Consider the following 20,931-nt stretch of genomic DNA (forward strand, 5'->3'; position numbering starts at 1 on the left):
CAGCTTAAAATAAAGAGCTGAATTGATTGGTCCCAGATTAAGGACTTCACAATTTTAAGTTCTGGGTGTTCTAATTTGATAAATCATTCACAAAATAGACCTGTCTCTCCGTTCGTTTGCAATGCCTTTGCTTTACTCTTCTCTTGAGTGACTGCAGGACACATTCTTACTAAGATCCTGGCACAATACTCTCATTGCGCTCAACTATAGTATCTTATGCCTGCCATATGCATTCAGTCATATGCAAATGTGCTGAAGAATCCTGTGCCTGCAGAAAAGAAACCACACTTTTCACATTCTTCCAACTGAAGCATCCCTTTGGGCCTCTGGAGAAATTCTTCTTATGTCATAAATTAACTATGGAGCACAGAGAATGCAGCTTACCCACCAACTGATAGATTGTCTTTGCTGAACACAATGAAGAGGGTTTCCTCCCTTTGACCAGCAGCATTTAAATGCTGGGCAGAGCATTTGTAGTTCCTGGAGCAGATCAACTGTGAGCTGTGGGGAAATTGTATTTCCATTCCTTGAACAGCATGGTTGAATCTTGTTTTGATTTTCCGCTGGTTTGATGGGCACTGTAAAGGCAAGTCTTAATGGAGGAAGAGCATTTTTTAGTGGAGTACTCTTTCTGTTGTTGTTGCTAAATAGCTCAATCTTTCCTCCAGTCTGCTCTGCTAGTATTTTAATGCTAGCCAAAGCCTGTTTAAAAACTTGTGGCCAATGATTATTTATACTGTGGTTCCTCTGTAGTATGTACAGTGGTTATTAAGAACTGTAGCTATAAATCACTTGGAGAGCCCTGTCACATTTTTTTACTGGCTTGTTCTGTTCTGTGTTCCTGTTCATAGGATATCAATAACAAGAGTGACAGCTGACATTTCTCTTGCTAAGAGGTCTGTCCTAAATAATCCAAGCAAGAGAGCAATAATTGAACGTTCGAACACCCGGTCCAGCTTAGGTAAGCTGCTTGAATGTGGTACTTCTCCAGGCTGTGTTCTCAGTCCAGGATGACACATGGTGTATTTATGAATGTGTTTTCTGATTTGCTCCCCATTCTGAATGAGGAAGCGGTGATTGACTGAAGAGAATGCTAGCTATGGGCACGAGGGGAGGAGTGTCCTGCAGCAACCAGAGCCTGTTCTGTCAGCTCCAGTCAATTAGCTAATTAGTAGTCTGGTGAGAAGAATCCCCAATGGGCTCTTCTGGTCTGTTACTGCCTAACCATGTGAAACCACTCATCTCCACTTTGCCTAAGCTTCTCAATGAGGCTAATAATATCTGTCATACCTGAGTCACAGCTGACATGAAAGGAAATGAGATGTTCAGCCTTCTCATATCTTAGAAGAGCTACATACAAGTGTTCTTAGTATTGCTTCTGCTGCCAGCTGATACTACACAGATTAGTCACATCTTTACAAGGAAATGGCAGTCAACACGAATAACAGGTAGAGATCTTCAACATGTCTTTTCTGGGGTATCAATCAGAAAATACCTTATGAGTTACCATGATGGAAAATAATAAAACACCATTGGTGGACAGAGCTGTTAAAGATGGAGTCACCACCCATGGGATGGTGAATGTTCCTGGTCTCCACGATTGCCCAGTAACGTCATACACACAAAATTTCCTAGGATTCTCTTCTGCATTCACATTCAGAGAAGAGTTTAACTAGGAAACATAGGGCTCTTCTATGCTATCACCTCTTTGTAAACTACTGAAATGAGTTTTATAGATGATATGAAGCTAAAAAAGTTAAAGAGTGTCCAAGATAGAGTGCATGCCCTAATATCGCATCAAGAATCCACTGAAGGCTATGCCTTGACCCTGAGCCAGGGATTGTACAAATTGAAGAAAAGATAGAGTAGCATCTGCATTCCTCTTGTAGGACTGGCACAGGGTCATTGATAATAATGTTTATTGTATGGCTTTGTGAAAGAATGTGAAACATACCAAATGAATAGTAAGGGGGAAAAACCCAGAGGTCAGTGTTTCCTTTTTCACTCCTGTATTTAGAGCCTTCCACATGCAAAGGAAAACATTCTTAAAGGCATAGTATTTTGACATTGAGGTGACAATGGCAGTGTTGGTGGTGAACCATATTAAGTAACTGACTGAAGTCAAACAAATGTCACTGTTGACCAGGGTGTTTAGATAGGCTGAAGATTTCTCAACCAGGCATCCATCCTATGTTCTGTCCTCCACCCTCCTTCTGTCTCCTCACAGTATCTTTGACTTTTAACCATTCCTTCCTCTCATGTCTGATGAGAGGCAACATGACACTGCAAATCATAAGCTTGGTTGACTGACTCCTTCAACCATCTGCTCAGGAAAAGATTTCGCGGGTATTCTCTGAAGACAGTCTTCATAATCTAGTCACCTGCAGAGTGAGGTGGTGGAGCTAGTATAAATATTCAGGAAGAAATGAAGTAGATCTCAGTTCAGTGACTTTCGTCTTTACTCTGTTGTCATATATCCACAACCACTGCAGCTAATTTAATGTAAATCTATTATGTGTGACCTATTTATATCCATTTAGCTTGCTAATACAAGTTTGTAGATTCCTTCATCAAATGTTTATTGAATATTATGTGCCATGCATTATGGTAGATTCAGGAAATGATGACATAACTAAGCCAGAGTATCTTACCCCTGGGAAAAGAGAAGGGAGGAACAGGTGGTTAAAATACTCTGTAATAATTAAATTACAAAAAGCTAGGAAATGTAAAAAAGGAATGGGGGGTAAGAGGCATGTGAGGAGATTTCACAGAAGTTAGACTTGAGCTTGTTCTTTGAAGTAGATAAGACTATACAAAGACATTAGCACATAAAAAATTAGGGAGGTTGTGAAACAAGTGGATTTGTGCATAGCATGTTTAGGAGAGGGAAATGGGATGTAATTTAAGAGTAATGGGAGAAGAGATTAAAAAAGTAGCTTAGGCCAATGTGTTAGTGCTCTAGTGTAGTGTGCCTTGCCAAAGAGATCTGCAAATAGATTCCATGAAGTGTTTATTTTTCGAGACATTAGTAGTCCTTACATTCCAAGTGTTTTCTATGGTCAAATAAATTTGGAAATGATGAATTAAACAGTTAGCAGTTCCTTCACTGCAGGACTTCCAAGAGCCTTTAAGATACAAGAGGTCACTTGTCCAGTTTCTTAAAACTGGTATCTTGAAATTCCAAGAGGAACTATTTGAGTATGCAGTATATCCCTTTTTAAAACCCCCTTCTTCCCATAAGAGATTGCTGTTCAACGGTACCCACTTGGGAAAATGATGCTTTGGACCTTAGGGAAACCTTGAGGTTCTTTACGCATGGAAGAAATATGAACAGACTTGAGTATAAGGAAGATCGCTGATCCAAGAGTTCCTGGAGAGAGGTGGCCCTCAGCAATAATAGTCAGGTTTTAGAAGCATTCACTGAGGCCTCCAGCATTGCAGTCCACGACTGCCCAGAGCTCCATTTACCTGGAGGAGGAGTATGGGGAAACATCCATGGGAACCCCCCCTGGGAATTAATTTAGCCAGCCAACCAAGATTGTTTGCTTTGGTTGAAAGTTGTTTCCTTAAGAAAATTAGTTGTGTAGGTAAATATGCCCTTCTGTTCCTCACACCTGTAATTTATTTATTGCATTCTATGTATATATTATCCAGATGTTAGGCCCACCCCAGTATGTGGTATGGCCCTCCGCAGCTTCCTTGCTCTGCCTGATCACCTCCCTGCTTATGCCAGAGTGCCCATTGCTTAAGGGATCAGGTTGGTTAAGCAGTAGGTGTGCCTGCCCTCTGCTCCCATCAGAAGCCCCACTTACCCTCATTGCCTGTGTGGAGGAAATGAGGCCCAGGTGTTTCTGAGTCATTTACAGAGACCTACAGTAGCTTGAGGGTTTGCTGTACCAGGGCAGTACAGTTTGTGTCACTGCCTTTTTGCTGATTCAGAAAATACTGTAATCAGATGTAAAGCTTAAAACAGTAGAGACTTGTTCTGGTTTAGCCCTGGCCAGGAGCTTCTTTAAATCAGTGACAGTTTATTGAAAAGAGCAAGTGGACAACATATCCAACATCTGAGGCTGAATTTTACTACCATAAAAGTCAAATTTATGTTTCAAACTTCCTTCTTAAAAATTTTTTTTGTTTCAGATATGTGAGGGAAAAGAAGGGAAAATATGTTTATTACTGAAAAATAAGTATAATTTCAAAAAATGATGGCAGATACACCTAGTTGTCCAGTTTCTTTAAATTTATATCTTGAAATGTAGTCACCTTTCAATGCAATATAAAATATTTGAGGCCATTGGTATTAAATAATATGAAAAGTGATACATAAGTTGACTTCGGATTCATACTGTTTAATGCAGATCATGCATTAAACATCAGTGAATCTATGGAAAAGAATTGTATATTATTGTGCAAAGTCCAAGAAAATAGTCAAATGATAGTCTTTGATATTCATGATTTCACACACCTGTTCAATGCTTTTGATTAAGGAAGGATTTATTACTTAGTGATGTGAACTTGAATTTATATTGGATAAACACAGCACGAATTCTTTTCAATGAGAATATTCAGAGTAATGTTAACTTTTCCCCAGGCCATCTGTAAAATAATTTAAATTATGTAGCTTTGACTATTTTATGTACTTTGGACCAGATTACAGTATCAGTAGAGCATGCCTGTACCCACCAATAAATCAATCAATCAATCATCTCTCTAAAAAGTGAATCATTTAATTTGGACTTTGAGGATGACCCAATAAATCAGATTATTTTTATATAAATGTATATTTATGCATAAAATACTTTTTATTTTTCAGAAAGCTTGATTTTTTTATAATCTTTTCCTTAAAAAATGGCTGTGTTGCTTCAGATCCTTGAACTAGATTTTTCTTTTGACCAGACTTATATACATATTCAGTTCACTTGGCTGTTGAAGTCAACCAGATTTGTATATAGATGAATTACAGTATTTTAATGTAATTGGTTTTAATATTTTTTTAACAGTGAAAATAATTATGCCTTAGAACTAGTCCACTTTCTCTAATACTTAAGTTCAGCCAGACTTAGTAACATGCTAGTTTGAGGAAGAGACACAGTCAAAGCAAAATGTGAATGTGTGGATTGTTTTTTAAAAAAGGCAGATCCACAAAATTTTAATATATAACTTGTTTATAGAAATATTTCACTGTAATTTGTTTTCCAAGTCATGTTACTTTGAATTTCTGTTTCAGTCGTTTCTTCAAGATAGTTTTTGGCTTCTGTAGCTAAAAATGAAAGTTCTTTGGAACAAAACAGCAAAAACAAAAAAAAATCACCATAGCTAAATATAAATAATCACCTGATAGCTAAATATCAGGTGGAGATAAGAAGCAAATCAAGAAAACCATCTCAGTTTTTTGCATCAACTGGTTTTGTGCAAAACTCAACCTCTCTATCTTTAGAAAAGATCTTAAATTAAACAAGTCTGTGAACGTTCAAAATGTTTTTTATGCAGTGTAGACAAACATATCTGAAAGATGTACTATTTCTTCTTAATTTAAGTACTAACTAATGAAAATAACTAAGACCTGTTGTATATAATTTCTCCTTTTAGCGGAAGTACAAAGTGAAATTGAAAGAATCTTTGAGTTGGCAAGATCTTTGCAACTGGTTGTTCTTGATGCAGACACCATCAATCACCCAGCACAACTTATAAAGACTTCTTTAGCACCAATTATTGTTCATGTAAAAGTCTCATCTCCAAAGGTAATTAGTTTGTTTCTGTTTTTTTTAATGTTTTTTAATTTAAAAAATTTTTAAGTTTACTTGAGGTGCAGGGAGACAGAGTTTCCATCTGTTGGTTCACTTCTCAAATGCCCACAATTGCTGGTGCTGGGTGAGATTGACCCTGAGATCTGGGAGCTGGGAACTCAATCCAAGTTTCCCATGTTGGTGTTAGGAACCCAACCACTTGAGCACTTCCTGATGTCTCCCAGGGTGTGCATTAGCAAGATGTTGAAATCAGGAGCAGAACTGGAATATGAGCCAGGCACTTTGGAATTGGATGTAGGATTTACAACCAGCTTCCTATTCACTAGCCAAGTACCCAACCCAGATGTGCATTTCTTTTGAAATATTCTTTGTGTTTTTTTGTTGCTGGGCAAGGAGAACATCTTGTTGAGACACAGTTAGTGAGCACATTTTAAAATGCCATACTGTACCAATTCCAGGCATTCTGAGATAACAAGTAAAGAATAGTCTGTTCCTTCAAGAATCTGTGTATTTGAGTCCCAAACCAGAGAATTATACAAGTGTATGATAAGAACAAAAATTAAGAGAAGTGATGAAAGGATACTAACATTCCTTACAGATTCTGTCTTGGTAAATTATTTAGATGACAGTGATTCTTGTGTCACGTTTATTCTCTTTGGAGTTAAGAGAGTATGTAGTTCAAGAAAGATACCTAGGGGGCTGGCATTGTGGCAGAGCAGGGAAAGCTGATACCTATGACTCCAGCATCCCAAATGGGCACTGGTTCGATGCCTGGCTCCTCTACTTCCAATCCAGCTTCCTGCTAATGTGCGTGAGAAAGTAGTGGAGCATGGTCCAAGTGCTTGGGCCCCTGCACCCATGTGGGAGACCCAAAAGAAGCTCCTGGGTCCTGGCTTCAGACTGGCTAGCCCCAGCCATTGCAGCCATTTGGGGAGTGAACCAGAAGATGGAGGATCTCTCTCTTCTTCTTTCTCTCTCTCTGCCTCCCACCCCAGTAACTGTGCCTTTCAACTAAATTTTATAAAGCATTTTTTTTTAATTTTTAAAAAGGTATCTAGGGATAGGCATTTGGTCTAGCAGTAAAGATCTGTATCCCACATCAGAGTGCCTAGATTCAATACCCAGCTCCAGCTCTTGACTTCTTAGCTTCCTGCTAATATAGATGGTAGGAAGCAGTAGTGATGGCTCAAGTCATTGGATTTGGGCCACCCACATTGGATACTTGGATTCAATTCCCAACTCTCAGCCCAACTCCAGCTGTTGTAGGCATTTGGTAGTAAACCAGCAGATGGGAGATATTATTCTCTGTCTCTCCCCCACCATGTATATGCCAAATAAATATTTCCTTATTTAAGAAATATTTGTTTATATTTTTACATAAAGTAAAATAACACTGTAAACAGTGATACTATTCCAGTGATGAAAATATTATAGACTCTGACATTTGTGCTTAAGTTGAGTTTTTGAGGAATACAGTTATTCCATGATTAAGCACATGGGAAATTTGCTATGTTATCTTTATGCCATTGGAGGAGATAAAAATAAAAGTGAGACAGCCCTAAATTTGTCTCTTTTGATTTGGTTGTCCTTTTACTCTTCTAAAAAATTAATATGAAATAGATACCCTTGGGAAGTATTATCAGTTTTTAACTGCTTCCTAGAGTGAATTTTAGTATATAAATGCAAATTCAACTCCCAATCAGAATGGTAGACTTCTCTCCTGAGTGGGAAATCCATCGTTAAAGAAGCTATGCCATTGTCTAAACCCCTGAGGTCCTTCTACCTTCCATCTCTGTGTAGTGAACTTGAGAAAACTAACCAAACCATGGCCTTCTGGGAATCAATAGAATGGCTGAAATTTCCTTGGCCTCCTGGAAATCGATTTTAATGAGGAGCTGCTGGGGCTCAGAGCACTCTTCACTGTAGTGGAAGAGAGGTCGACCCACCCACTGCCCCAGTTCCTCTTATGTCCCTATGGGCAGGAATAAGGACTCTCACAGACCTGTGTGCCCTCATGGAGCCTCATAGACAAACACTATTTTGAAGGGAAGGACACTGAGCAAAAAAAATCAATCAGCCAATCAATTAATTAAAGGAGCAGAGACTATCTTATCAAATGCAGTTACAGCAATGGCCAAAACATAGATATATCACTGATACATATATATATATATATATACACACATACATATATATATATATATATATATGGCAATATACCAAAGCAAATGTTTAACTTACATTTCCAATCATGAAATAGTCCAATAAATATAAAATTAAAGTGAACTGTATCATTAATTACCAGTGACAGAAAGGATCAAATATATAAATGACTCCAGTATTTACCTGACATGGAAGTAATGAACCAACTTATTACTCAATGGAATAATACCCAAATATTACTCAACATAAATAACCTGGGACAAACCAGTTCCTCCACTTGTGAAGGGTTCACTTTGAAACTGAGATTTCAAAATCTAGGGTGGGAACTCATGATTCCTCCGAGCATTCACAAGGAGCTAGAACAGGATGAAATGCACTGTCACTGGCAGCCAGTATAGGAGGATGACATCATTTTAGAACGAATAGGTGTATGATTTCTCACGTTGTATTCCTTCTCTACTAATACCGAGGGCTAAGCAGGTGTAAAAAAAATATCCCTGTTTATTTGCTCTTTTTTTTTTTTAATCAACTCATTGCCAGTACCTAAGATTCATGTCTTCTTCTATTAGGTTTTACAGAGATTGATTAAGTCTAGAGGAAAATCCCAAAGTAAACACTTGAACGTTCAACTGGTGGCAGCTGATAAACTTGCACAATGCCCTCCTGTAAGTACAATCATCTTTTGTCTTAATCATTCTTGACGACTTAGAAGAGGGTGATTTTTTTTCATAGTAGCCTTGTCATTTTTCCTTCTAGAGTTTGGTCATGAGGATATGATGTCATAAATCTGAAATGTTTCTTAGAATAAACTTCTGCTGGCATGTGGGCTGTGTTCAGGCATCCAGAAATGGATGGTGTCTGCCTGGTGATAACAAATGAGCTAAAGAGTCTGTTGTCTGCTCTTTTTCTTGCCATCTTGATTATCTTGCAAGCACTCAGCAGACTACTTAGCACCTACCATCCAGTCCTGTGGACACATTAAGAAAAAAAAAATGAACAAAATAAAACATACTTTTCTGCCATGAAGTTCCAACAGGCAAAAAACATTCTGATCTGAAAGGGTAAGGACTGTTTGGATTGGAACTAAAGGAGCCTTGTGTTAATAACGTATGAAAGGATTAGGGTCGAAAGAGATGAAAAACTTTGCTATAGCAACTTTTCTCCCTGGTGTCATTGCCAGAAAACAGCAAAGACTGGCTGAGGGTACAAGACGATGACTGCTGTCATGGGCTGTGCTCCCCAGAGGCCAGTCAGTGTCTCCACCTGCTCAGCTAACTTACTATTTTTGTTCCTATGTCTCTCTAGAGGAAATTACTGTCTGTCTTACTCAACTGATTTTCTAGACTCTTTTATATACTTGTGTAAGGATCGTTGATGCTCTGGGGAAGCATGTAAATCCAATTCAAAGGTTTAGAGAAACAGTGCAGACTTTGTGTTCACATGTCTGGTGCAGTCAGATCTACACTAACTGGTTTTGTGATCATGGCTAAGTTCCTACCTCATGGAGTTGGGGCAGGGTTCAAGGAGGGACTGTGTGGCAAAGCTCTTTGACCAGTGCCTGTCACTTGAGAAACACTGACTAAACGTTCTCACAGTTATCTGAGGGACTTTGCTCTACTGTATGTCTGATCTGTTAGACTCTGTAAGGACTTTGCATCTCTGTTTCACAGTCGTATCTCAGTTCCCTATCACAACAGGCCCATCATTAGTATGTGTTGAGTGAATGAATGAATGAAAGGCTGTACAGGCAGTAAGAGTAGTAAGCTTTCAGTGGACCAATGTACTATATGCTTTTAGATAGATTGTCTGTAGCCCTCACAGTTTCCTAGTAAGATAGGCATGAAATGCCCCCCTTTTATAGTTGAACCAACTGAAAACTCAGGGGCTAAATGATTTCCCTTAGATCACATAAACAATTAGGATCAGATCTATATATACCCAGCTCCAAAGCCAATTTCTCCCCCTTATAACCTCATCCACCCATAACGTACACATCCCTGGTCATCTGTCCTGCAGATGGTTTTGGTAACTTGGAGTGGAGTGCTACATTAAGAAGTTTCACTGCACATTGCCTACTAACAAAGTCCACTTCCACAGTGGCATGTATGATTAAAGCACCGAGTGAACAGAAAAGAATGAGTTCCTGAGCCCCTGACCCTGCAGCGCCTCCCAGTTGAAAGAGAATGGTCTTTACTGTGCAGCTCCCAACAGTTAGAAACAATGCTATTTCCCAATTTTAGAGCAATATTGTGAAGGTAGCTAGATGGCCTGGGTCTTCTGAGAATCAGAAACCTAAATGGAATTACATGTGTAGATGTATTGGAGAAAATACCTTTTTCTTTTTTTTTTTTTATGAGAAGGAGTTTAGTGTGGGGAGCAATCCGGACTGGACTGAGTTACTGGAATTAAGACTTATTCTATGCATCTGCTCTCCCACAATATGGCGCTGGGAGAGAAGTAAACAGCTTCTGCACAGCTGCCTCCAGTTCAACTAATAAACTGTAGGACTTGCTCCTGATTGGAGGAGAGCAGCGTACTCGGCGTGTGGGCAGCCGAGTTGGGATTGGCGGAAGAGGACTATAAAGGAGGAGAGAGACGGCATGCACGGGGAACATCTATGGGGAACATCTAAGGGGAACATCTAGCTGAAGGAACACCTGTGCAGCCCCCAAGAAAGCCGGCCGGCGGTGTGCCGCTCCCCTGCGGAAGTGGGGAATGTGGCCAGGGGGAACTGCCCTTCCACGGAGGTGGAAGGGATAGTAGCCAACCCGGGAAGAACCAGCAGCAAACCCGGGGAGGGCCGAGCAGACGAAAGAACAGCGCAGGGTCCTGTGTCGTTCCTCCACGAAGAGGGGGAGCGACAGTTTAGTAACATTCATTCCTGATAATTAGTAGCAAAAATACCTCTGTTCTATTAAAATTGAGGTCTTTTAGCAGCTTAGAGAGTTAATCATTGAGTCATTTTACATCTAGTACAACTTGTTGAATCTGAAATAGTCCAGACCAAGAAAACCTAGGTGAACATTTAAATGCAGTATTACTGTGACCTACCTTAGCACTTGTCCCCAGGCCAGGAATCTCCAACAGCTCTATGCTCTAGGAAGGTACCTTTGTGCTATCATTATCTCAGCATGATAAATACTTCCTTGTCATATATAATTGGTGAGATAACCCAGAATTTTAAACAAACGGTTTGAACAAGTAAGGATACCTTGTACTCAACATTTTCTAAATACTATACACTTAATTAACATGTTCATTTGATACTGCATGAACCACATTTGTTATGCTAAGAAGTAATTGCACACTCTATTTTGGCACATGTGAAGAAATCTTCAGATTACAAAAACCAGTAGTAATTTTAAAATGAGTCTGCATTTGTCCTTGCTTTACTTCAAGGCTATAATTATAATTGTCATCCAAAGATTAGTGATCACTGTGTCATTTTAGTTCCTCTGGGAGAATTTGCAGCTTGCTTAATTGGCCACTGCGTCTCCCATCTGAAAAGTCAGCAAATTACACTGGCAGTGTCTCACGTTGCTGGGAACTTGAAGGGAAAGGAAAGTCTAAAGGAGCACGAAGAGAAGTTAACTCTTCAATCTTAGATTCAGGGACTTTGGAGCTAAAAGAGACCTTCAGGTGGACCTCATCTAGTGTTTCCTGGAGAATGTTCTTTGCAATATGAGTTCTATGTGATGTCAACAGGTACCACCATGTTCCTGAAGTTGTAATTATGAAATGTATGAAGTTTGTATTCCTTATATAAAAGGTTTTTGGGAAAAAAATAAAAAACTAAAAAATGTTAAAAAGCAGGTATTAAGAGGGAAAAGCATTGATACCAAAGGTGTTTAAGAAGACACAATACCAATAAAAGTAGCCTGGTTTCTTTACTGCAGAATGCTGAACGTGCTAGCGGGTATTTTCCATCTCTAATAGGACACAGTATGTGATACTGCTTCTCTGCTTTTCCACAAAGCATGTTATGTGTCTAGTGTTTCATGGAACACTTCTAGGGAAAGACTGATCCAGGTAGATCTCATTTTACAAATAAGGGAGCTGAGACCAAGGGCAGAAAACTGGCCCTCCAGAGGCCCTGTGCTATTGCTAGACTCAGCCTAAGGTCTCTCCTAGTCTTGGGAGACTTCAGATAGTGAACAGCAACAGGTTAGTTATTATGTCATCTCCTGGAGAGACAGTCAGGGGTTTCATTAGTAAGGCTTTTTCTGGGAGAGGGATCAGTCAACTTCTATACTAACGAGGACGGCGGCAGGATCAGTCAACTTCTTAAGGAAAAAGCCAGAAAGTAAGTACTTTGGACTTTCTGGGCCATAGGGCCTCCTTTGCAAAACTACTCAACTCTACCTAGTAGCAGGAAGCAGCCACAGATGATATGTAAACAAATGTGAAGGACCATGTTTCAATCTTCATAGGAGCAGAAGGCAGGCCTGATTTTGCCAACAGATCAAAGGTGCCACCCTTGTTCTAGAAAAAAGTCACGTGTATCTATTACTGTGCAGTCAACTACACTAAAACTTAGTGGCTTCAAACCAGGGCTACTTTGGTAGTCAGCTGGCTGCTGACCTACTTTCTTGTCAAGAATGGCTGGAAGGCTGGGCCATGCCAGCTCCACTCCCTCTTCAGGTGGTCTCAGGATCTTTCCCCAGGACCAGCTTTTTATGTTTCGGCTCCCAGGGGTCCAAGAGCCAGTATTCCCGTCTCTGAAGGCATGGGTTTAGATACTAGCACAGCATCACTTCCATAGCATCCTGTTCAGCAAAACGGTCACTGAGGCTGCCCAGATGCAAGGAGAAGGGACATAACTCTCTGTGTTGATGCAAACAATACCAAAGAATTTATGGTAATTAAAAAAGATTTCTTTATTGTTTATTTTAAAGGCAGAGTCACACATACACAGAGATAGACAGAGAGATCTTTTTTAAAAAAAGATTTATTTATTTGAAAGAGTTACAGAGAGCGGTGGAGCCGGAGAAAGAGAGAGAGAGAGAGAGAGAGAGAGAGAGATCTTCTATCCACTGGTTCACTCCCCAAATGACAGCCAGATCTGAGCTGATCCGAAGCCATGAACCAGGATCTCCTTCCAGGTCTCCCACATGGCTGTAGGGGCCCAAAGACTTGGGCCATCTTCTACTGCTTTCCCAGGCCTTAGCAAGAGCTGGATTGGAAGTGGAGCAGCCAGGACTCGAATCAGCACCCATATGGGATGCTGGTGCTGCAGGCAAGGGCTTTAACCCACTGCACCACAGCGCTGGCCCCCAGAGAGATCTTTGCTATACTGATTCACTCCCCCAAATGACCACAGCAGTTTGGTCTGGGCCAGGCCAAAGCCAGGAGACAAGAACTCAATCCAGGTCTCCAAATGGGTGGCAGAGTCCCAAATACCTGGCTGTCTTCCACTGCCTTCCCAGGCATGTTAGTGAGAAGCAAGATTGTAGGCAGAACAACTGGAAGTCAAATCAGAAATCTAATATGGGATGCCAGCATCTGAAACAGCAGCATAACCCGCTGCACCACAGTGCCAGCACCTTTGTAGCCATTTTTAATCTCCTACAGACAGAAAAATGAGGTGGGAGGATGGGTCACTGGGCAGTTCTACTTTAGAAGAACAAAAAGTTTCCTCTCATTGCTCAGTCTGGAGTCATAGAGGATACAGATTAAAAAAAAAGGCCAATAGGACCAGGACCCAAAATCCCTACTCATACTTTCTTGTTTATTTTTACATGCCCATCATGAGCCTGTATTTCCAATATACACCTATACTCCATATGTACAGGATTTTTTTACATATTTCATATGTATGTAGATTTCATTTTGCTTCTTCCAAGTATTTGTATCTTTTTCCCTTTAAGACAAGTTGAAAATAGGACTTTTTAAGAATGATGAGTTCCATTGCCCCATTACTATGGTAAAGAGAGCTGCATACTGTGTGGTGAGAAAAGTAGATGAATATGTAAAAGAAATGTAATTCCTTAATCCTACTTCGTTACAACTCGTTTGTGTTATCAGGAGCTGACCCTATGGCTCTTTGTGCTATGTAAAATGACATTGATGGCTCTCTGGTCTCTAACATTACAGTAACTGTAGTGTTCTCAACTGTCACCCTTTATTTCCCATTGCTGAATGGACTCAGATTGATTCTACTACACACAAGAACTCTGAAGGAAGAACCAGAGCACCCAGTACCCTTGATTGTATTGCTCTCATGCAGTGATTTTCCCCTGCCCTTTTGCAGTAATTTTAATTAAATTATTTAGAATTGAATAGATTCACTAGTCTATTTGAAGTGTTCTCCCCATTGGTGCATTCATTACTACAAACTTCCTGGATGTCCATTGATTAATTCCTCACAGTGCTTTTGACAAAGGGAGGAATCAATTGTGGGTGTTTTCTTCATGAAACAAGGCCACCTGGGATCTAGTTTCTCAGTCCAAAGGAGACTGCACCCTTTCCAGGGATTTCAGCCACCCAACTTGGATACAGAGAGTTAGGTAGAGTTCATTCCAACCAATGCTGTGAGTAGCACATCGGAATAATTTGAATTTGACAAAAGCACTGGGTGCTTTTTCTGTAGATAATTACACTGACAGATGTTATGATAACCTTTGAAGAATAAGAATTGATGGGATCAAGGGGTAAGGAGAAGAAAACATGTTTGAGTTCATCATGAATGTCACAAACAGAGAGGAGCTAGAAGGGAACAAAATCACCATATTCTTTGCCTTCTCCTGACTCCCACCCATTTAGTGGCAAGAGTTGTGATTGTCTTTCCTGTTATTAAAGTGAAAACTGACAGAATAACTACAAGATCCCCATACTATTGGTGACATTCCTTTATCCCTGTAAGACCTCCTAGATCTTTAACTCCTCCCCTCCTCCCCCCGCCCCCACAGCCCTTTGCCTTAGAGTCAAGTTTCCTGTCACTCGTTGACCAGTGAGTTAAGTGCTCAGAACCTCAAAAGATTTAATAATATGAAGAGTGAAGTTTTGGTATGAAAGAAACATTGATTGGTTCTTTTATAATTAGGATCATGTATGGTCCCATTTTGCTGTTTTCTTTTAATGAATGGCATTAACGTCAATCTTTTTTTTTTTTTTATGGTGGCAGTTTCAAGGTCTCTATATTTCAATAGCAGAAAAATAATGAAAGTATGCTCACCCTGTTGTTTCTTTTTCCCACTTAGAAATAGGAAAGATGCCCTCCAGGAGATTTTATCTGGGCACAACTGATAAATGTAAAACAATCATATACCATGGGAGAGTTTGCAAAAATCCAATCCCCTGTCTTTCACACTTGGCTATGTCCAGTGCTTTAATTTTCAATTCTGAAAGAGCTTATCCAGAAAAGAAGTCTAATGATTTTTTTTTTGAAATTTTTTGTTTTCATTTTGTTTTAAAAGGCAGAGGGAGAAAGAGAGAGAGAGAGAGACAAAGTTTTCATCTGCTGTTTTCATTTCACTCTCCAAATTCCTACAACAGCCAATGCTGGGTCAGACCCAAGCCGGGAGCTAGGAACTGTCCAGTCGTCCACATAGGTGACAAGGACCCAAGTACTTGAGCCTGTGCCTGAGTTTTTGATTATGTGTTTTGATTTCTGTTCACTACTTGTTTGCTGTGGCAGCTACACTATTTCTGTCGACCTCAGGTGAAGAAAATATCCCATTTTAGAATGCCCGAGGGGTTTGCTCTGGCACGCTTTGAAAAGAGGTCCTTTTTATTTATTTATTCGCTTGTTTTTTTTTTTTAATTTTACTTTATTTGAAAGCTAGAGAGAAAGAGAGAGAGAGAGAGAAAAACAGAGAAAGATCTTCCATCCACTGGTTCACTCTCCAAATGTTTGCAACAGCTGAGACTGGACCAGGCCAAAGCCAAAAGCCAGGAACTCCATCCAGGTCTCCCACATAGGTGACAGGGATCCAAGTTCTTGGGCATTTATCCCCTGCTTCCCAGGAGCATTAGCAGGGAGCTGGATCAGAAATTACATAACCAGGACTCAAACCACACTCCCATATGGGATGTGGACATCAACCCAGTGGCCCAACCCACTGCACCCCAACACCTCCTTCCTAACCTCACATTGGGCTGCCTCCAAGGGTGTGGCATCACTGACTGGGAAACTGCTTCCTGCCTGAGACTTTTCCTGATTAAATACCTCTGTGCATCTATGTCCTACACTTTGGACACATATTACATAATAAGGAGCAGACATAAATTAGAATCTTCAAATTTATGAAAAATTAGCAAATCTGGTTTGTATAATTCATTGGGTTGCTCCTCTTTTAATTTCTTGTATAATTATTTTTTTTCTCTTAAACTGATTTTCTAGCACTCTGGTCTATTCAGATGTGTTATTTCCTAAACAGTTACAAAGAGAAATTGTCACAGATATGCAGACTGTGAAATTCTTCCTAGTTGAAAATAAGACACATATGTCAGTGTTCATTCAGAAGCTGAAATTTGCTTTTCTGTGTGCTTCTGAAAGCCTAAAAGCAGTTTCGAATCATCTTCCATCCCTGTAGCTGTCTTTTATGCAAAAGCATAGTTTCCTAGAAATGATCGAAGGCATAAGCAAACAGCCAAGTGCTGCTGCATATAAATTCTGTGCATTGGCAAAGAGAAGTGTTTCATTAAAATTTCTTGTAATTAAACGTGTGTTTAATTGTGATGACAACAATGACAATGTAACGTGCAGAACAGCCAAATAGGTTAAAGCCACATCCAAATAACATCCCTGCGGCCGATGCCGTTTCCCTAGTTTCGTCCCACCTGGCTTCTGTAGTCCTGACTGTGACCATCAGCATCCAGCCAGCCAGCTAGACTTGGAGGATTTTCTAACTGGGGACTTGATGAAAGCAAGAAAATGATTTGTTGAGACTAAATTCACTTTATAGAATGAGACCTATTTACCAATGATTGCTATGAACACAGATGGAGTGGTAAAAACAGGCACAGGCATTGAGACACAGTGGTTGAGACGCTGTTTAGGACGCCCACATCCCATATGAGAGTGCCTGGTTTAAGTCCCAACTGCTCTGCTTCCTATCCAGAGTCCTACTAATGCACACCCTGGGAGGAACCAAGAGACGGCTAAAGTAGATGGGTCCCCACCACCCACATGGGAGACCTGGGTGGAGTTCTGGGCTCCTGCTTTCAGCCTAGCCCAGGCCTGGCTGTTGCAGGCATTTGGGGACATGGGTAGAAGAGTTGACACTCTTTTTCTCTCACTTCCTCTCTCTCTGTAGCTCTGCCTTCCAAAAAAATTTTTTTAAGTAATTGGACTCCAAATCACATAGAGCCTAGAATTTCTGAAAACCACGAGCCTGGAATGGTTGCAGGAGGGGTCCTATCTGCCAGTGTTGCCGTCTCCTTTCTTTGGCCTGTTGTCCCTCTGGAGTCAGCGCTGCAATGCCACTATCAGAACATTTGGACAATTCTCAGATTCTGTATTTGTAACTCTTGACAACTTATGGTAACTAAGAAGGGAGGCTTTTGACTGTAGGAGACAAGAAACTCTCTTGGGCTACTGTAGTGGAAAACCGGTATTGATTGTTAAGGAGATGCGTTGACTGACCCTTTAGGAGCTAATGATTTGCCCCATCTCTCACTGGCCACAGGGTCACTATCTTTCTTTGTGACTCTGCTTCTCTTTATCTGTTTTCTTCTCTTCCCTCCTTGACTTACTCATAACTTCCCTTTCCTCATAAGCTCAGGTTTCACGTGTCTCCCAGGCCTCTTTCTAAATGTAGAACTGTAGGCCTCAGCCCCTGACATTACCGGGACTGCTCACTGCCACCATTGTTCTGAACGAAGGTCTCAGTGTGACATGGGTTGGTCTAGATTTTAATGCTACCTCCCCACAGGCTGCAGGCTTCTTGAGCCTAGAATGATGTCTGTTTTCTTAACCACTGCATACCCTTTGGACCACTGTACCCCCATGGTGCTTAGCACTACATTGGTAGTGAGTCAGTATTTTATGAATCAATAAAATATATATAAAAAAAAAACATGTGAAATCTAATAAATATTCTTGAGGGAGGCATCTTTCTATTTTCCAGGTGCATCAGCTGAGTCTTCTCCCACCTGAGTCAGTTTAGACTGAAGTCATTTTTTTCCTGATCCTACTCCAAATACCTTCAAACTGATTTGCGATTTAGAGTCAAATTTTTCAATAAAAGGGAGGGTATTTGATGTAGCCGTTGAGAGGCTGCCTGGGACACCACGTCAGAATGCTTAGGCTCAAGTCACATCTGCTTCTGATTCCAGCTTCCTGCTAACATGCACCCTGGGTAGCAAAGTCCTTTTCCACACACATGGGTGCTAAAAATTGTTTAAGTAAATGTATTACCCTTTGACATAGTTAACGTTGGGAGAGGAAATGTTTATTTCAATGATAGGGTCTTTTTTTTTTTTAAAGATTTATTTATTAACTTGAGAGGCAGAGTTATAGACAGAGAGAGGGAGAGACAGAAAGAGAGAGCTCTTCCATCCACTGGTTCACTCCCTAAATGGCCACAACAGCTGGAGCTGGGCTGATCTGAAGCCAGGAGCCAGGAGCTTCTTCCAAGTCTCCCACACAGATGCAGGGCCCAAGCACTTGAGACATCTTCTACTGCTTTCCCAGGCCATCAGCCGGGAACTGGAATGGAACTGGAGCAGTCACGACTCGAACCAGTACCCATATGGGATGCCAGCACTGCAGGCAGATGCTAAACCTACTACAGCACTGCACTGGTCCCCAAACACGTTTATAACTCCTTTTTTAGTGCTGTTAACTTGTTTCTCTCATATTTGTAGATGAGTACAATTCAGCTGTACAGGATTATATCAAGAAAGATATGAATACATATGTATTTTTAACATATTTTGCCTATATTTACCTCATCTTTATCTTTTTAAATAATGAAAAATCCAGGCCGGCGCCGCGGCTCAATAGGCCTGTCCTGGTCGGGGCGCTGGATTCTGTCCCGGTTGCCCCTCTTCCAGGCCAGCTCTCTGCTGTGGCCCGGGAGTGCAGTGGAGGATGGCCCAAGTACTTGGGCCCTGCACCCGCATGGGAGACCAGGAGAAGTACCTGGCTCCTGGCTTCAGATCAATGTGGTGCGCCGGCCACAGTGCGCCCAGCCGCGGCGGCCATTGGAGGGTGAACCAACAGAAAAGGAAGACCTTTCCTTCTGTCTCTCTCTCTCTCACTGTCCACTCTGCCTGTCAAGAAAAAATAATAATAATGAAAAATCCAAATATTTAATGAGATTCTCCGTTTATGTAAGTGACCATATTTGAACATGGATAAATGTACAACTTTTCACTTTGAAATTAGCCCCGCAAGTTTGATACTAACTGCTAGATATTAGAAATGCTGTTATTCTGCCTTATGTGGATTTCTGTATTCCATTGCCTGAAACTCAAAGTGGAATAAGACGTATGTTCTTGTCACCCTCAGGAAATGTTTGATGTTATATTGGATGAAAATCAGCTAGAGGATGCGTGTGAACACCTGGGAGAGTACCTCGAGGCGTACTGGCGTGCCACCCACACGACCAGCAGCACCCCCATGACCCCGTTGCTGGGGAGGAATTTGGGCTCCACAGCACTCTCACCGTACCCCACTGCAATTTCTGGGTTACAGGTGCTGCCACATTTTGCTTGTGCTTTTACAACCTCACTGTTAAGATTCTACAGTGAACTTGATTAGGAGACTGTGTTGGAGGGAACCATATGTGCACGTTATATAAAAATTCTAACATGCTACGCAGTCATGAGCTATTGCAAAGAGTGCTACCCAAAGAGTTGCTCCTTTCCTAGGAATTTTGCTGTCTGTGAGTTTATAGTTTACCTGTCTATGAATTTATAATTTGCTGTCTGTGAATTTATAATTAGGTAAATTAATCTTGCCTGTGTCTAAACTCTGCCAGGAAACTTACTGTGTACCCTGTGCAGCTGTCCATTATTTCTACCTGGCACTTCTTGTGGAGATTTGTGTGTGGAAGGCTTGGGCATTGTGGCTGGTTAATAAGATATTTTGGGGGCACACCGGCCTTTTGATTGCCCTACACTATTTCTGCCTGGACCTACCATCTCATGTACTTGGCACAGCACAGAATGTGAACAGGAGTGGAGTCACTCTGTTTGCAAAGAGGGATAGAGCCTTGAGTTTTATTGGGAATGAGCAGGGACCCACCTTGGGCAATGGCTATGGTGAGTGTCCTTTGCTGAGAATGAGATGTCGGGAGCCAGAGGCAGTACGATAGAGTGAATCTTGCCTTTCTACATTAAATTACTATTTACTGTTTATCAAGCCACTGCTGGAATGTGTCCAAACCCCCAGCTGACTGAGGACATGTAGTCAGTCGAGCTCTCTTACATCATGACTAGTTTTGTTTTAATGGGTTATAATGATCGTCATAATTGTAGATCATGTAGAGTTAACTCTGAGATAAATGGCATTCTCTGAAATGCTATTATAACCATATTACTCCTCTACAAAATTGCATCTTTGTAAGCAGGAAAGATTCCTTATAAATGATTAGCCTTCGAAGCTGGAAATGAACATGGGGGATGGATTATTGTGATGTATAGTATATATGTACAGGAATATTTTTTGCCTTGTTTCTGTTCCTGTATGCTAATCTGAGCATAACATTTCGATTGACTAATTAGGGTTGGCTCTGAGCTGTACATTGTGGGATGAGAATTGGATGTGTGAAGCAATAAGCTTTCGTAACATCGGTAGAAATGCAATGCTGCACTTTGTATATGAATGCAACAAACGTTGACTCATCCTCCCTAAGTCATCCACCTGGAGTGGTTCTCCCAGTTTCCCTCATGAGTCAATGCGGTGCCCTTTATCCTGTGGCCTCTTTCTCCTGGTAACCATAAGCACTCAGTTGTTTAGAAACCTGGCTGAGGCTAAGGCCATGGTCTGTGATCCATCCAATGAGTTTCCTTCTGTGTAAGGCTGAACGCAGTTTGGAGATGTATCTGGGCCCGTGTTTCATCCAGATCCTGT

General features: G+C 40.9%; 1 protein-coding gene across 10 annotated transcripts in view; it reads left to right on the plus strand.

Moving 5' to 3' along the window:
* Positions 1–20,931, plus strand: part of CACNB4 (calcium voltage-gated channel auxiliary subunit beta 4) — a 290,150-nt gene that overhangs the window by 261,901 nt on the left and 7,318 nt on the right. For all 10 annotated transcript variants that reach the window (XM_051848622.3, XM_051848623.3, XM_089328315.1 and 7 more), the window contains 4 exons: positions 852–961; positions 5,590–5,741; positions 8,480–8,575; positions 19,366–19,551. In XM_051848622.3, the coding sequence (XP_051704582.1) occupies positions 852–961; positions 5,590–5,741; positions 8,480–8,575; positions 19,366–19,551 (544 nt within the window). The remainder of the gene's footprint in view (positions 1–851; positions 962–5,589; positions 5,742–8,479; positions 8,576–19,365; positions 19,552–20,931) is intronic.

Source organism: Oryctolagus cuniculus, chromosome 3, assembly GCF_051225735.1.
Source record: "Oryctolagus cuniculus isolate XC-2025 breed Fujian yellow rabbit chromosome 3, ASM5122573v1, whole genome shotgun sequence".
In the NCBI taxonomy this organism is placed as follows: Eukaryota; Metazoa; Chordata; class Mammalia; order Lagomorpha; family Leporidae; genus Oryctolagus; species Oryctolagus cuniculus.